Source organism: Magnolia sinica, chromosome 13 (assembly GCF_029962835.1).
Source record: "Magnolia sinica isolate HGM2019 chromosome 13, MsV1, whole genome shotgun sequence".
In the NCBI taxonomy this organism is placed as follows: Eukaryota; Viridiplantae; Streptophyta; class Magnoliopsida; order Magnoliales; family Magnoliaceae; genus Magnolia; species Magnolia sinica.
The window spans coordinates 32,132,771-32,147,673 of record NC_080585.1 but is presented as its reverse complement, the minus strand read 5'-3'; the positions used below and the strand labels follow the sequence as shown (position 1 = coordinate 32,147,673).

At 42.3% G+C, this 14,903-nt stretch overlaps 1 protein-coding gene across 3 annotated transcripts; it reads left to right on the top strand.

The window, feature by feature from the left end:
• The first annotated feature begins 1,519 nt into the window (after positions 1 to 1,519).
• On the top strand, positions 1,520 to 9,472 carry LOC131223476 (plant cysteine oxidase 2). 3 transcript variants are annotated; one of them, XM_058218905.1, is made up of 5 exons: positions 1,520 to 2,031; positions 5,345 to 5,463; positions 5,548 to 5,707; positions 6,889 to 7,107; positions 8,987 to 9,122. In XM_058218905.1, the coding sequence occupies exons 1-5, from the start codon at positions 1,794 to 1,796 to the stop codon at positions 8,995 to 8,997; spliced, it is 747 nt and encodes a 248-aa protein (XP_058074888.1). In that variant the 5' UTR covers positions 1,520 to 1,793; the 3' UTR covers positions 8,998 to 9,122. The 3 variants fall into 3 exon arrangements, with proteins under 3 accessions (XP_058074888.1, XP_058074887.1, XP_058074889.1); XM_058218904.1 differs by having other exon boundaries at positions 1,535 to 2,031; positions 9,008 to 9,472; XM_058218906.1 differs by having other exon boundaries at positions 1,867 to 2,031; positions 5,278 to 5,463; positions 9,008 to 9,472.
• The last annotated feature ends 5,431 nt before the right edge of the window (positions 9,473 to 14,903 follow it).

Here is a 14,903-nt window from a genome sequence, read left to right as displayed (position 1 = left end):
TTGTTTTATTTATTTATTTATTTTTGTCATAGCATCATGTTCTAAAATGCTTTGAAAAAATAGATCGATAGAACACATATCATGGTCGAGCTGCACAACTTGACGACGTTAACACACCACGTGAGGTCGGTGTTGTGAGGCAGGCCACGCAATGCGCTTCCGCTGGGAAGGCTGGCATGGGAAACGGATTGGCTACTCCCCCTGCCAACAGCCCGGTGGCTGATGGTTGGTGCCCTGTGGGCCCCACCATAATGTATGTGTTTCATCCACTCCGTTCATTCATTTTTACCGATTATTTTAGTCCTTGATTCCAAAAATGACAGGGATATAAATCTTAGGTGTACTAAAACACAGGAAAACAATAGTGATTGGATATTCACCATTAAAATCCTCCTGGGGCCCACTGTACTGTTTATTTGACATCAAATCTCTTGATTAGGTCATACATGCCCACATGAAGGGAAAAAACAAAAATCAGCTTGATACAAAACTTTTATGCCCCATAAAGGTTTTTAATAGTCAACGCTAATTTAACATTGTTTCCTGTAATGTGGTCCACTTAAGATTTGGATATACTTAATTTGTTGTATAGTACCATAAAATGAACTGGAAAAATAGATGAACGGCATGGATGAAACACATACATCATGGTGTGGCCTACGGGGCACCGACCATCAGCCATTGGCTGGTGGCAGGCGGAGTAGCCGATCCATTTCCGTTCCTATGCAAGATAGCCCGAACTCAGGTCGTTTTCAAACATGGCTCTGCCAGCTCAGCCAACGAGCCTTATAAATTCCTCTCCGTTACTGTTGTATTCACATTTAAAAATGCTCCGGTGCTCTTCTGCTCTTCGACCACGACAAGTTACGGTGCTTCTACTTGCATCCTTTCACTTGGGTAGTTTAATCCATAGATCTAAACCGTTTATTAACTTAAAAATAACACACTTTACAATCCACCATTCAAAAATAGTACTAATCAGATGATCCAATCCATCCTTGATTTGGCCTTACTTTCTATCACCGTCCTTTTCTAAGCCATGGATTGGATGGTTATCATTGCCTAGAAAAATAGATTCTTTAGAACTATAAGCAAACCATGATGGACCCTAAGAAATAGATGGATCAAATTGTTGATTAGATTTATTATGTGTAAACAATCTTGACCGTACATATAAAATGTCATTGATCAAATGGTTAATACTAGTGGAATTGATGAGATTTTGTCATGGTAGTCCATGAAATATGAGTTGAACCTAATGAACGGTCTGGATCAATGTATTAGACTATACAAGTGTCTAATGCAATTAAGAGCACTATAACTTGAGAGTTATATGTGGGCACCAGAACATTTCTCATTTAATATATAGGATGGATACATGTACTGTGTATGTATCCAACAACTCAATACATGTATTTGTATGAGAGAGATTTACGAAAAAAACAAAAGAAGAAAGAGGAGAAAAGGAAAATCCGCTGTTTGAACAGCCCATTGGAAAGCAGACCCTCCTTTGGGAAGGCCCATGGTTTTGAGTTTTCACCATTCAAAAAACAAATATTATCTAAGTCTGGCCTACCCATCTCTCCTTTTAAACCCCTCATCCCATCACCTTCATCAACAGCTAAAATCTCTCTCTCTCTCTCTCTCTCTCTCTCTCTCTCTCTCTCTTACAGAACATACCAACATGATATAGTATAAGAAAGAGAAAGGAAAAACTACTAAAACCCATCTCTCCTTTTTCTTAGAATTCCCTATCTTCTTGGGTTTCTCTTTTCATTAAGACTTTTGTCTGAATGAGGATTGATTCAAGCTTGCTTGAAAGAAAAAGTCAGCAACCTCAGAAGCAGCAGCAGCAGCAGCTTCGTGAATTGCCGAAAGAGAAGAGCAGAGGCAAGAAGAACCGGAGACGTAACAAGAAGCAGATGACTCCGAGCGTCATTCAGAATCTCTTCGATACATGCAAGGAAGTCTTTGCTGGAGCTGGGACCATTCCGTCCCCGGTGGATGTTGAACGGCTTCGGTCGGTTCTCGGTACGTCGAGAATTTTATTTTATCCGTTTGGATGCATTGGAATTTTCGTGAATTCAATTACATTTGTGAAGTTTTTGTACAATTTTGATTAAAATACGATTAGCGTGTTGAGTTTTTGGGAATTCGATTGCATTTGCGGGTTTTTTGTGGAGTTTTTTTTCAAATACGAGTTGGGTTTTGCTCGGAATGGATGATTACCATGTTTCCTGCTTTGGAATATCTGTTTCTGGTCTGAATTTTTGAGAGACGGTTCGGGTTTTGGTTTTTATATTGAACTTGTATTGATTCAGTAACTTTGAAGAATGTAATCTTGAAAACGAACTGTTTCGTTTTCTTTCATTGCTGGTTTTTGTAATTGGGTTAGAGATATTGATTGTCTTTTTCTTTAAATTTTGATTTTTGGGCTAATTTAGATTGGGGCTACATGCAACCATGTTATGTTCGTTAGAATGATTTTGTCAGTTTCGCAAGGCTTCTTACAGCGCTTGTGGTTCTTGTCAAGTTTCAGATACATTTTGTAATTGTATGAGTTCATCATCGTTCATTTCAATATGATTTCGATACATTCCGATGTTATCGGCATTCAATTGATATTGAATTCAACTAATATTATCTGGGACTATTCATTTCTATGGAATGTAACAATGATACAAACCGATACAAATGATACATTTGTATCGTATTGCAGCACAGATGTTTGTATCATATCAACATATGAATTGGTCACGAAAATGTTCATATACAATGCAAATGCAATACATTCTGTCACGTCACCTTGCTTCTTGTTGCAATGGATAACATAGTAAGTTATTTATTTATTTTATTTTTTTTCTAAATGATTTTTCAAGAGATGTAAAAAGAAGACAACCCACAAACAAGGATAACTATTTATTAATTTGCCTCTATAACTGAAAAATAACATGATGAAACCTGCCTCATTGACTCCTTTCAAATTGCAACAAAGCAAAATCTTAACGTTGGAAATGTATTCCCCTTTGAGTATTGAGATGATATGCTCCTAGCGGTTTTTTTTTTTTTTTAAATTTCCTTACTCCATCATATCTGGATTCCTATTAATTGTGACTATTTTCCTATCTCATCTCATGGATGGTTACTACATTTCTTCTATCTCATGGATGGTTACGATACACCCCAGTGCATTACTGTTTAGGTCTTCAAATTGTGCAAGTGTGCCCATGGTTAAATGATCCAAACGGTTGATGTTATGCACCCCGTTGTGGATGGCCTGTGCGCCAGAAATCCCCCAAATTCGCAGAAATCCTAATCCTTGAATAGAAAGCTGACAAAGATGCTTAACAAATAAATCACATCAACAGTTCACATTCAACTGAAAAAAATGTCAAACTAGAATCTCCCCTTGCTGGGTGTTTTTGTAGTGCATGCCCTATCCATAGGGCAATCATTTCAACTGTTTGGATCATTGAATCATGGACCCCGTCGAAACCATCTTGTAATCCACAGTTGGCCCATCATTTCAACAGTTTGGATCGATCCCAATAGTAGAAACCGCGCTGTACCGCTGGGGCATTGTACAGTACCTAGTTCATTAATTTCCCATGGTAAAAGCAACCTTCCTCTTTACAGCTGTTGCTAGGCATAGGAATCAGTAATTTTAGCATCTAATGAGGAAAATAGGATAAGTTCAGGAGTTGAATCACATCCACCATACACTTGGCATCCATGCATTTCTGCTAAGGTTATCCAAATAGTGGGCCCTGCTTTGGAGGGGCATATCGGAAAGAAGACACTGATGACTGATCAGATGTTATTAACCATATGATTCCACTCATAGAACTTGGACCATTGTCTTTCTTTTATTTTGAACTGTACATTCGGTAGCCACTAAATGGATGGTTAGTACTGTTTGTGGGCTCTACGGTCCGGACACAGACAGTCTGTTCAGTGTAGATGAGACAACCAAAAATGTGTTTGTGAACTACTGCAATATTGTCCATTTGGAATAGATTCTTTTGGCTAATTTTGGAATGTTTTGGGAACAAATCTTATCCCCTTATGGGCTCAGGCTTTTGGGTCATGTTCTATTCGTTGTATCTGGGAAGATGCATGAATCTTTATATATGGAAACATAAAAACCGTACACAGTTGTCTCCTGCTCATTTGATGAGCTGGAAAAGGCAGCGTAGTGTGTGTGAGTGATCCACGGTTCAATCCCTGGTACTGTTACCTTTTCAGAAAAGAAAAAGAAAAATCGTACACAGGTGTGCATATTATGCTTGAGTACACACACACACACACACACGTGTGCAAACCCATCTTCCAAACAATACCATGCGTACCTGGAAGCTCTTTTAAGTAGCATGAAAAGTTGGGTCCCACCATCAAGTGGGCGTCACTAATCAATGTCTATACCATATATAATGTAGCTGGCTTTTGGATGTTTTTGACCCTGCTATTAGTTTCCTGATGGCTGAGAACTTTGAATATTGAAAACCCATGGGAAGGCATTTTACATGAAGTAGAGGTATTTTAGTGACTTGAAAAATGTGTTTATTGTTTGACATACGATTCAGATTTCACCAGCAAAAAGTTAAACTGCTCATGCAATGTAGCCTCCTCTCCTCTTCTTTGCATGTAGCCTCCCCTAGTGGTACTACTACGGAACCTCACAACAAAGGGTATATGGGTCCACCATTATGATTGTATGAAATTCACTATGTATATCTACTAATCTACATCCTGCTAGGAAGTTAGCTTGAAATTGAGGTAGATCTAAACTCGAATGGGCCATAGCAACAGAAAAAGTGAGGATGGGTCCCTCGTTTTGAATTTTTTTCCTCTCTCTCTCTCTCTCTTCCCTTTCTTTCCTCTTCTCTACTCTCCCTCTATGTGCATTGCATGAGCCATACACTTAGTTTATATGTATGCATCTATGTATATACTGATAACATGTACCATAACATGCTATTTTAGGTAAAATAAATGCAAGGCAGACTGAAACTGGATGCCATTGTTTCAAGTAGACAAACCTCAGGACTCAGTGCAAACCGTGCATTGTTCTGGCCACTGCACTAATATGAGAGAAGGCTCAGCTGTGTGTTGCATGTAACAGAATTACCACATGACATGCTTACTGACATAACTTGAAGCATGCATGTTGCACGATATATGCATCAATGTGCCTACGCACCTGCACGCATGTTTATACTGCTACTGATGTCCATGTATATGTGACTGTTGCATATATATATATATATATATATATAGTACATCGTCGGTGATGTTAAGAGGGGCCTTCTCCCTATTGCTTACAAGAATGACTTCTCTCATGCAGATAGCATGAGCCCAGAAGATGTTGGATTGAGTCAGGACATGCCGTATTTCAGTACGACTGAGACAGAAGGCGCTCCTCTAATAACGTACCTACACCTCTACGAGTGCGACATGTTCTCGGTATGTTGCGTTGTATATTAAGAGTTTGAAAATTGTTCTCGATTCATGTCCATATCTTAAAGTTTCTAACTTGCATTCCTGCAGATGGGTATCTTCTGCTTGCCTCCATCAGGTGTCATTCCGCTCCATAATCATCCTGGCATGACCGTTTTCAGCAAGCTCTTGTTTGGGTCAATGCACATCAAGGCTTACGATTGGGCTGATATTCCTCATAGTAGTGATGCGATTATCAACCCGTCGCACTGTAAGTTTTTTGCCAAATGTTTTCAAATGCATGCATGTGTATTTGTTAACTGGCTAGCCCTTTTCTCTTTTAATTTTTGTGCTTTCATTGCTCTCACCACAAGAAACTGAAATGCTTGCTAGGATGAACTATGAAAATCTGCTATAAGAATTGTATGAGCCTCAGCTTGAGGGTGGCATCTTCCAGCCATGAGTTAGTGCAAGTAGAGCTGATCATGTGATGATCCAGATTGTTGATGTGATGGCCACCACTGTGGATGGGCAATGCCACAAAAGTTCTCGCATGTTGTAAGATCCTAAACATCTGATCTGTGGCCTTTTCATTGTTGGATGTGGACCATAACTGCATTCTTTCCTGTACTCTCTATTTCTTTCAGCCACCAATTGATGGGTTTGGATTTTTCAATTGGAGAGAATTTTTGGGGCAAGGTCCATCCATGGTGGGGTTTGTCAGATTTGACAATTTGGATCATTGCACTGTGGGCCACAATTGTGCGAACCCACCCATGCCCAACATTGTCTATTGATGACCCTTTTCTTGAAATGGTTATGATTAGTAGGGTCTGTTTGATCCTGTAAAAATGGGATTAGGTCTAACGTTGATTTCGGTAGTCTCCATGCTTTCAAAGTAGGATCTTCGCCGCTAGAGTGGCACTTTCCTTCACATGAATGCATCAAGGAAGTTCTTTAAAAACAAAAGATGCAGCTAATTTCGTCTATGAGGAGAAAAGCACTGCTTTAGTGCAACAAATCCTACATGCAGGGCATGGGGCCCGTCAAGGGTTAAGACTTGATCCCAATTTTGCATGATCCCTACCCCAACAGGAACCCTAATCCCTAAAGGAGATTGAGGTGTACACTTCAAAAGCTTAGTTCCACCGTCCTTCAATTCAGGTGTGCTCAGGTGCTGCTCCCGCTTCTAAGCATGCATCGGACTCCTACTTGCTAGCCGTTTATACTTGATAACATTTTGAACAGATGCTTCCCTGCTCCCACACCTGAGTCTATTGTTGCTTGCTTCACGCACTATAGTCAAGAGTAATTTAGTGTCATCTGGTAAAATAGATACTCCTACTATTGGATCTCTCATCCATCCATTCGGTAAATTACATTGAGTTCTTTTATTCCTTTTTTCTTCATTTATTTACCTTTATCTGCATTACTTCTTTGACATTCTTGCAGTCCAACCCTCCAATGTTCGATTGGCGAAGGTGAAGATAGACACTGTCTTTACTGCCCCCTGCAACACCTCCATACTCTACCCGGCTGCAGGTGGCAACATGCACTGTTTCACAGCTATGACTGCATGTGCAGTACTGGACGTGCTCGGCCCCCCATACTCTGATTCTGAAGGCAGACACTGCACATACTACAACAGTTTCCCCTACGCAAGCTTCTCAGGTAGGTTGATAGTCTTTTAGTGAAAATTAGAATCTAACAATGTTACTTCATTTACAAGAAAATTGTGGTGGTAGCAATATTTAGAGTATTGGTATCAGTACATATATTAATGACTAGGGATAAGGAACATGCATCGGCATCACTGATATTAGCTGATACTCCGAAAAAATATCATCAACTGAGGGAAACATTTGTGAAACCTTGGGGGAAAGGTGGGATACTCTGAAGAGTAGTCAGTCATTTATGCTGTTAGGTCTATTATTCAGCTTGGAAAATAGCATCCACTTAGCAAATAGTCTCTATTCTAAGAAATTTTAGAAACCTATTTTGTACATATCACTTACGACAAACATGCACACCTGTCAATTTTTGTTTCTGGACCGACTAATCTAAATTTACCAACTGTGGCCGGCTACATGAATCCTGTTGCACCATTCTACTTGTTCAAGGGCCATAACTTCAGTTACCAGAGGTCATCACGTTTTTTCTTACCAACTCCACCCACGCCCTCTTGGGCCTTCCGCTCACCCTTCTAGAGTCTTCAACTTGCACCAAAACAAGATACTTCTTTTCTTGGGTTAGGTAAGCTGGGTCAAACCCTACGTCTCATTCTTGAAACAAGGACTGCCTACCCTACCATTGAGCCCAGGGCCTTGAACATTTCCAAAAGTCTCCCACCCATCAGATTGCAAAATTTGCTACTTTGATCACAACGTTTGTTCACCAAATTCACCTCTGCATTTGCTTGATAACTTCAAATGTATTCATGCAGTTATTGAATTTTTTCAAAAATGCCACCACCCATTAGTTTGAAATTTTGCTATATTTTGTTCTAATTGTCCCCAAAATACTTTTCAAAAATAAATTATTATTTTGTTATTCCCAAAATGTCTAGTCCATTTGATTCCTGATTCTCGACGCCGCTTGTGCCATCCATTTCCAAATTGACATGCTCTTGAATGACCCATCTGCTGAATATTCGTTTGTAATTATTATCGTGCTGTAACATCCGACCAACCACTGAAAGGTACTTGTGTGGGAAAAGTCATCCCTTGCACCCTTTTTTACCTTTTTTACTAATAAAAATGATCACGCGACACATAGAGATGGACAGTTTACTAACCCAAGTCAGGACCCAGTAAGAAATGAACTCTCTTCTTCATTCATATTCACATTAAAGGTGTCTCCTTTTGAAAATTTTGGTACATAGTTTAAGAGAAATGGGTATGCTTATAAGCTAATTCATCAAAGAGATTGTTCCCGAGCCGCCCAGGTGGGAGAAACTCACCTAGTGATTAGTGCACTGCTGTGCCACTCTGGTGATATGGGGATGTTGGAATGGGCCCCACCTGATCATTCGTCCAATCATCAATCATCAGCTCCCTTCATCACTCATTGAAGGTCCTAACTCTTCTCTTGTCTTAGTACAAAGCCTAAGGATTTGCTAATCCAACATGCATGTGAATATCTATTCAGCCTTAATTCATGCTTCCACATGTATTGTGTGTGAGATCCCAGCCATCCATTTGGTGGGCACTGGCTTGTAAAAGCTGTGACTCAAGAATCAGGCCTCTCCACTCATCAACGAGGGGCATCCATGTAATTAGATGTGGACCATGGGCAAGTTTTACTCAAAACTCTGTTTGTTTTGCACATTGTGGCCATCCCATGAGTAGTCTGGCCTGATTCTTGAGCGGGGGGTAGCTGTTTGATTTGGGACCCTCATGAATGGCACATATCTGTGTGGTCCAAATCTTGTGTGTGCACTACCTGCAATCTTTCTCATTAATCCGAAGCTTCCCGTCAGACTTCTTCTTCTCATCCTATCTTGATCGTATATTTATCTTGATGAACTTTTGGGTGTAATACAATTAGCTAGATGCTGTTTGATTTATGTCAGGGGACGCCGATGGGATGGTGGAAGATGGTAGGGAGGAGCATGCATGGTTGGAAGAGAGGGAGAAGCCAGAAGATGTCCATGTAGTTGGGGCCGAATACAGGGGACCAAAGATCACTGAGCATTGATGGGCCTTCATGGGAGTGGCTCTGCATCAATGCCTCCCTTTTACAGCTTCCCAATGTAAATACACAGAAAGAGAAGGGAAAAGAAAAAGAAGAAGAAGAAGAAGAAGAAAGCTTGAAATGCATACATTTCAATAATCAAACAGTTCCTCTTTCTTTTACATATATATATGAAAGCTCTAGCTCTGAAATTAGCTGTTTTAATCCCAAGTTCATGAGTATTCATGTGGGATCCACATTTTCCAAATGAAGTTTTGTTTTGTTTACAAGAGGGTAGGCCTCTAGCCTACAAACCTACAGTGAAAAAAAAAAGAAAAAAAGCTACTTAATGTTTATTCATTTACATGTAAAGTAGTCAATCATCTGTTGGGATTTGTGTTGTGGAATCATACAGATATAGATATAGGATAGCAATCTAAGAGCACCAAGCAATCACAAGATAACACAAAGATTTAACGTGGAAAACCCTTTCGGGAAAAAACCATGGTACAAAGCGACAGAATTCTATTATGAAAATAGAAATTACAAAGAGAAAAGACTTACCGGATTCGAACAACCTCGAATCTCACCCTTGCTACACTCTTTAGAAACCCTAAAACTCTTTAGGAACCCTTGAAACCCCTTTAGAAAGCCTTAACATACATGAGAATGACCCTAGGGACTCCTATTTATAAATAGGGAAACCCCACTTACGCACCTCCCTAGAAATTGCCTCAAATTTACGAATTCCGCGCATAAACCGCACACCGTCAAGCTGGAAATGCTAAAAGGAGATCCGTTGAGGAAAGGAAGAATATAAAAGCGAACGCGAAGAGAAGAAATGAAGAACATCATCCAGTAGAATCAAGGGCGACAGGAGATTTAGGCAAAGCTAACAGGGGAAGAGCCTCCAACGTTTCGGGAGCTCCTGCTGACGAAGAAAATGGAGAATTGGATGATAATGGGGGTCATGGCTGGAAGTAGGTGCGTTACTCGAAACGCATTCACACGTCTTCAACATCAGCGGGAAGGAAAAGAAATTCTTATCCAACCTTATTCGTCAGGGGATATTTGGAATGATGGCTCCCAATCAACATTTCTAGGGTTTTTAGGCGTGCGGGTGTGATCATGGATGTTGTTATGCCGAGAGATCAGGATAATGGTTTTTATTGGGGCTTTGCCCTGGTCAGAATGAGCTCGGAAATGGAGCTTGCCAGAGTAGTCGAAATGTTGCATGGACAGAGGTTTGGAGGAGTCCCAATGCTTGTCCAGCGTGCTAGATTTGGGCCGAAATACAGAGATCAGCAAAGGAAGGCCGTCATTTTTGAGTCTCACAAAGATCCCAATAGCCACAACCCTGTTCCTTAGTCCAGGCGAATGGAAGGTCACTCTTTTAGAGAAGTCGTCCTCAAACATACACCGCCCCCATTGACCAAACTAACATCCAATCCAATTCTGATAAGGAAGACAGTGCCATGCCTGGGCCAGACAGAGAAGATCTCAAGGAAGAACAGAGGGATTTCACCCTCTCTGTCAGCTAGGAAAGTTTTAACCGAGCCAGAGCAGAGTTGCAGGGGATAGTGGTTATCATCACCAAAGAAGGAGCCTCTCTCTCGCAAGTTAAAGAATGAATAAAGGACTGTACTGGTTTCCATCCTGGTAACTACATCATCAAACCAATAAGCTACAATGATCTGTGGGTCAAGGTATGTCCGGGGATTAACCATGAAATGCTAACAATGGCGGGACACTTGCATTCGGAAGGGCTGGTTGCTAAAGTTATGTCATGGGAAGATTATTCCATCTTTAGGATGAAAAATATTTGGGTTCTTTTATGGAGCATCCCTCTGGAATGTTGGAATGACGAGTTCTTTCTCTTGGCCACGTCTTGCCTTCGTTCCCTATTGGAGTTGGACTCGAAGACGAAACTAGGGGAAGAATTGGGTGTTATCAGAGTTCAAGTGAGAAGGAAGAAGGGCTCCCCTCTGCCTCCCCATTTGACAGTTCAGGTCAACAACTGCCAAATCTTCCTCTCGGTGCAAAAAGAAATGCCTGATGCAGTATACCCTAGGTGGGGAGATCTATGGAGGGCGAAAGAAGCTTCATCTCCGCCTCAGTTCCAAGCGTCAGAGACGATGCTCAGTGAAGGAGTACGAGTTCCATACTCCAGCGGACCTTCGGATGTTGGCGCTGTCAGCGTCCCTGGCCCCATTGAAGATAGAGCTCCCATCCAGGCCGTCGAACAAGCACGTGGCACAATCGCAGACGAATCGACGTCGCGCTCTGACATCGAGGAGTTTCGATGCGAGGGGCGGTAGCTCCTATTGCCGGAGAAGCCACCACGTGAACTCAGGTTTGACGCTTCGAGACGAGCGCCTTCTCATCGAGTGACTAGTGGTGAAGGATACGTGTGCGGCCCCCATCCAGACACGTCACCCTTCCCATTGCCATCCCCCGAGCCACCCGAGGTTTGATGGCCCTCTCTCCACAGGGAGTCGACGCGTGACTAACTTTTTGGTAGAAGCTTCTATCTCTCAACACATGGCCACCTATTCAGCCAGCCTGAGTTTAGCGTCTGGTGTGAATCGCGATATCGGATCATGCGAGTCGGGTCCAGAGTCACTACCCTTATCTTACCCCTCTTACTTGTCCCATACTCGAGCCCCAATCTCTCCCTCCTATTCCTAAAACCATATCCCTACCTGACAACCTCTTCGCCCATCCCTCAGCAAAAAGGCAGGCCCTGCTACATCCGCCTACCCTCCACATCCAAAGCCTACATCCCTCCTCCGTAATGGGAGATAACGCTTCCAGAGCCAACGATACCGATAATCGATATTCTGAATCACAAACCTTTTCCTCCCTCCCCACATCCCCACTCAATTCCATACCCCACTCCTGTGATTGGGCAGATATGGGCCCCATAACCTTATTTCAGTAAGATCTGCCTGCCAATGTGATAGTTGCAGAACCGCTGCAGATGTGTGCTGACTACCCCCACTAGCAACAGGAGGCCATGGATACGATCTTAGGTGAAGAGAAAAGCAGAGAAGAAGTTTTTGAATCCATCCAAAACAAGAAATGGATTAGGGATGCGGTGGGGCACGTCGGTAGCTCTCTCGGGCTGACGTTTGGTGATAGACCAGAAGACTACATCGCCCTTTTCTAATGCATCGAAAATAGAGGAAGACCTCTCCCCTCTCCTCGTACCCCTACGAAACATATTCCTAGGTCCACATGCAATAGGGAACTTCAAAGACTTCAACTGAGTCCGAGATTAATGTTAGCCTCCAAAGTGCGGCAAGGGAGACAGGGATCTCGGGGAAGATTGATGCTCCAATGAGAATTCTCTTATGGAATGTTAGAGGGGTGGGCTCTAAGCAGAAGAGGTGTCTGATCAATAACACTATAGGCAAGAGAGACCCAGATGTTCTGTGTCTTCATGAAACTAAGGTTCCCCTTTTTAAAGACAACCTTCTGTCCACCCCGTGGAAAGCAAAGGACACTAAATGGGTTCCCCTTAATGCCTCAGGAAGCTTGGTATTATTCTAGCTTGGAAATCATCCAAGTGGGAGCTTCAGTCTTCCTCCGTTGGATCATTTTCGGTTTTAGTTATTTTAAAAGATAAGTTTTCTTCCTTCTGTTGCCTCATTTCTTCAGTTTACGATCCTAATTCAGAATTTATTAGACCAGATTTTTGGAATGAGCTAACTAGCATTAGACATTCCTTCTCAGGTCCGTGCTGTTTCGTTGGAGATTTCAACGTAGTCAGATTTGTTGAGCATTCTCGGAAAAGAAGAGCTTCACCAGTCATGGAGGATTTCTCTAATCGGATTCAATCTCACAAACTGGTTGACCTTCCCCTATCTGGGGCAAGGTTCACCTGGACCAACGAGCGTCAACATCCAATCCAATCCAGGCTCGACAGATTCCTCCTGTCCACAGACTAGCTGGAGGCCTTCCCGTTAGCGTCCCAACCGGCCCTCCCCGAAACTACTTCGGACCACTTTCCGATTTTGTTGATGCTGGAAGATGAAAGCTGGGGTCCTAAACCATTCCGGTTCAATTCATCTTGGATCACCCTCAACAGCTTCAACCAACGGATTGCGGAATGGTGGCCCACATTTTAGGTCAAAGGTTTTACAAGTAACAAACTCTTATACAAACTTAGACTTCTAAAGGAGAAGCTGAAGGAGTGAAAAGTAGGGGAGTTGGGTAAGAGGGAAGCTGAAATGGCAGACTTACTCTTGGAGCTCCAGTGAATGGATTCGGAAGCAGAGGGCTCCATGATGTCTACTGAATCTTTGGGAAGGCGCATCCATATCATCCAAGACATCTCGGCCAGGACGTTGCAAGACGAAATAACTTGGAAGCTGAAATCCAGAGTGAGATGGATTGCTGAAGGTGATAAGAACATCAAATACTTCCACAACATCACCAACATGCACGCTCATGTTAAAGCCATATTCAGTATCACAGTGGATGGTGTCCGTACAGAGGATAGACAGGAGATAGCTGATCACGCTATCCATCATTTTAGATCCCTTCTTACTTCCGAAGGATGGATCAGGCCGTGTCTAGACCGCATTCAATTCAATTCGCGAGATGCGTAGGAAACGCTCACCGGATTTGCTTGGTCCATCACATATTTGATCAATACCTACACAAGGTATTCTACTTGTGATTAGCAAAACCTGCTCTTCCAGTTTCAATGCTGACAACCATCTTTGCAGCCCCCAGATCCCTCATCCTGAATGTCCCACTTAACCGAGTCTTCAGTACATTGATTTCAGATATGTCATAATTGACAATCTACATATCATCAGCATACAATTCCTGACTCACCATAAAAGGATCAAACCACTGCCTAGGCGATAGGTCGTACCACGACCTCCTACAAACTCTTTTTCTTAGCCCCTTTAATTTTAAACCGCTCTGGTTGCTTCATGTAGATTCGCTCTTTCAATTTTCCTTCAGAAGTGCAGACTCCACATCCATCCTTTCAGCTTGAGATCACATTGGCCAATCAACACCAATCACAGATCTAATAGAAACTTGTTATATCGTCGGTGCGAATATCGCTTAGAAGACGATCCCTTCTCTCTGATCATAACCCTTTGCTACCGACCTCGCTCTGTATCTATGTTGTATCCTCTTGAAGATCTACCTGCATTCAATCGCTTTCTGGCCCATTGGAAGCTCTACCAACTCCCATGTGTCGATCTGGTACAACGAATTCATCATATTGTCCATAGTTACCTTCCACTTCTCAGCACCAGACTCACCAAGAGTCATCTTAATAGAATACTGATCCCCCTCATTTGTAACGAGAGCATATGCGATATTGGAGTCATTCATGTACCTCACCGATATTTTGCGATTATACCATGTGATTCTTTTCATAGGCGGCTGCTCCACCTGCTACGTATCTCTATCCATGCGTCATATCCTTCCTGCCCTGCCTGCTCATGTGGTCATGCTCAATATGCCACACACGTGCATAGGTGGAATCTGCTACAACCACTGCAGCTCCACCTGTTGAAGTGCTCCCGATCAACCTGTACATGTTATCGAGTCGTTGCGCTTTCATGATTACCCATACCCCCCTTAGATACTTTAAGAGCACTATCAATACTTGTGAACCTGCACCCTATAACCTCGAGTGCACCAAAAGAAATCAGACTCTTTTTCATGTCAGGAACGTGCCTCACCCTAGTCAGGGTACGCTCTGTTCCATCAAATATCTTGATACGCACCATACCAACAGTCACAACATTATAGGCACTGTCATTGTC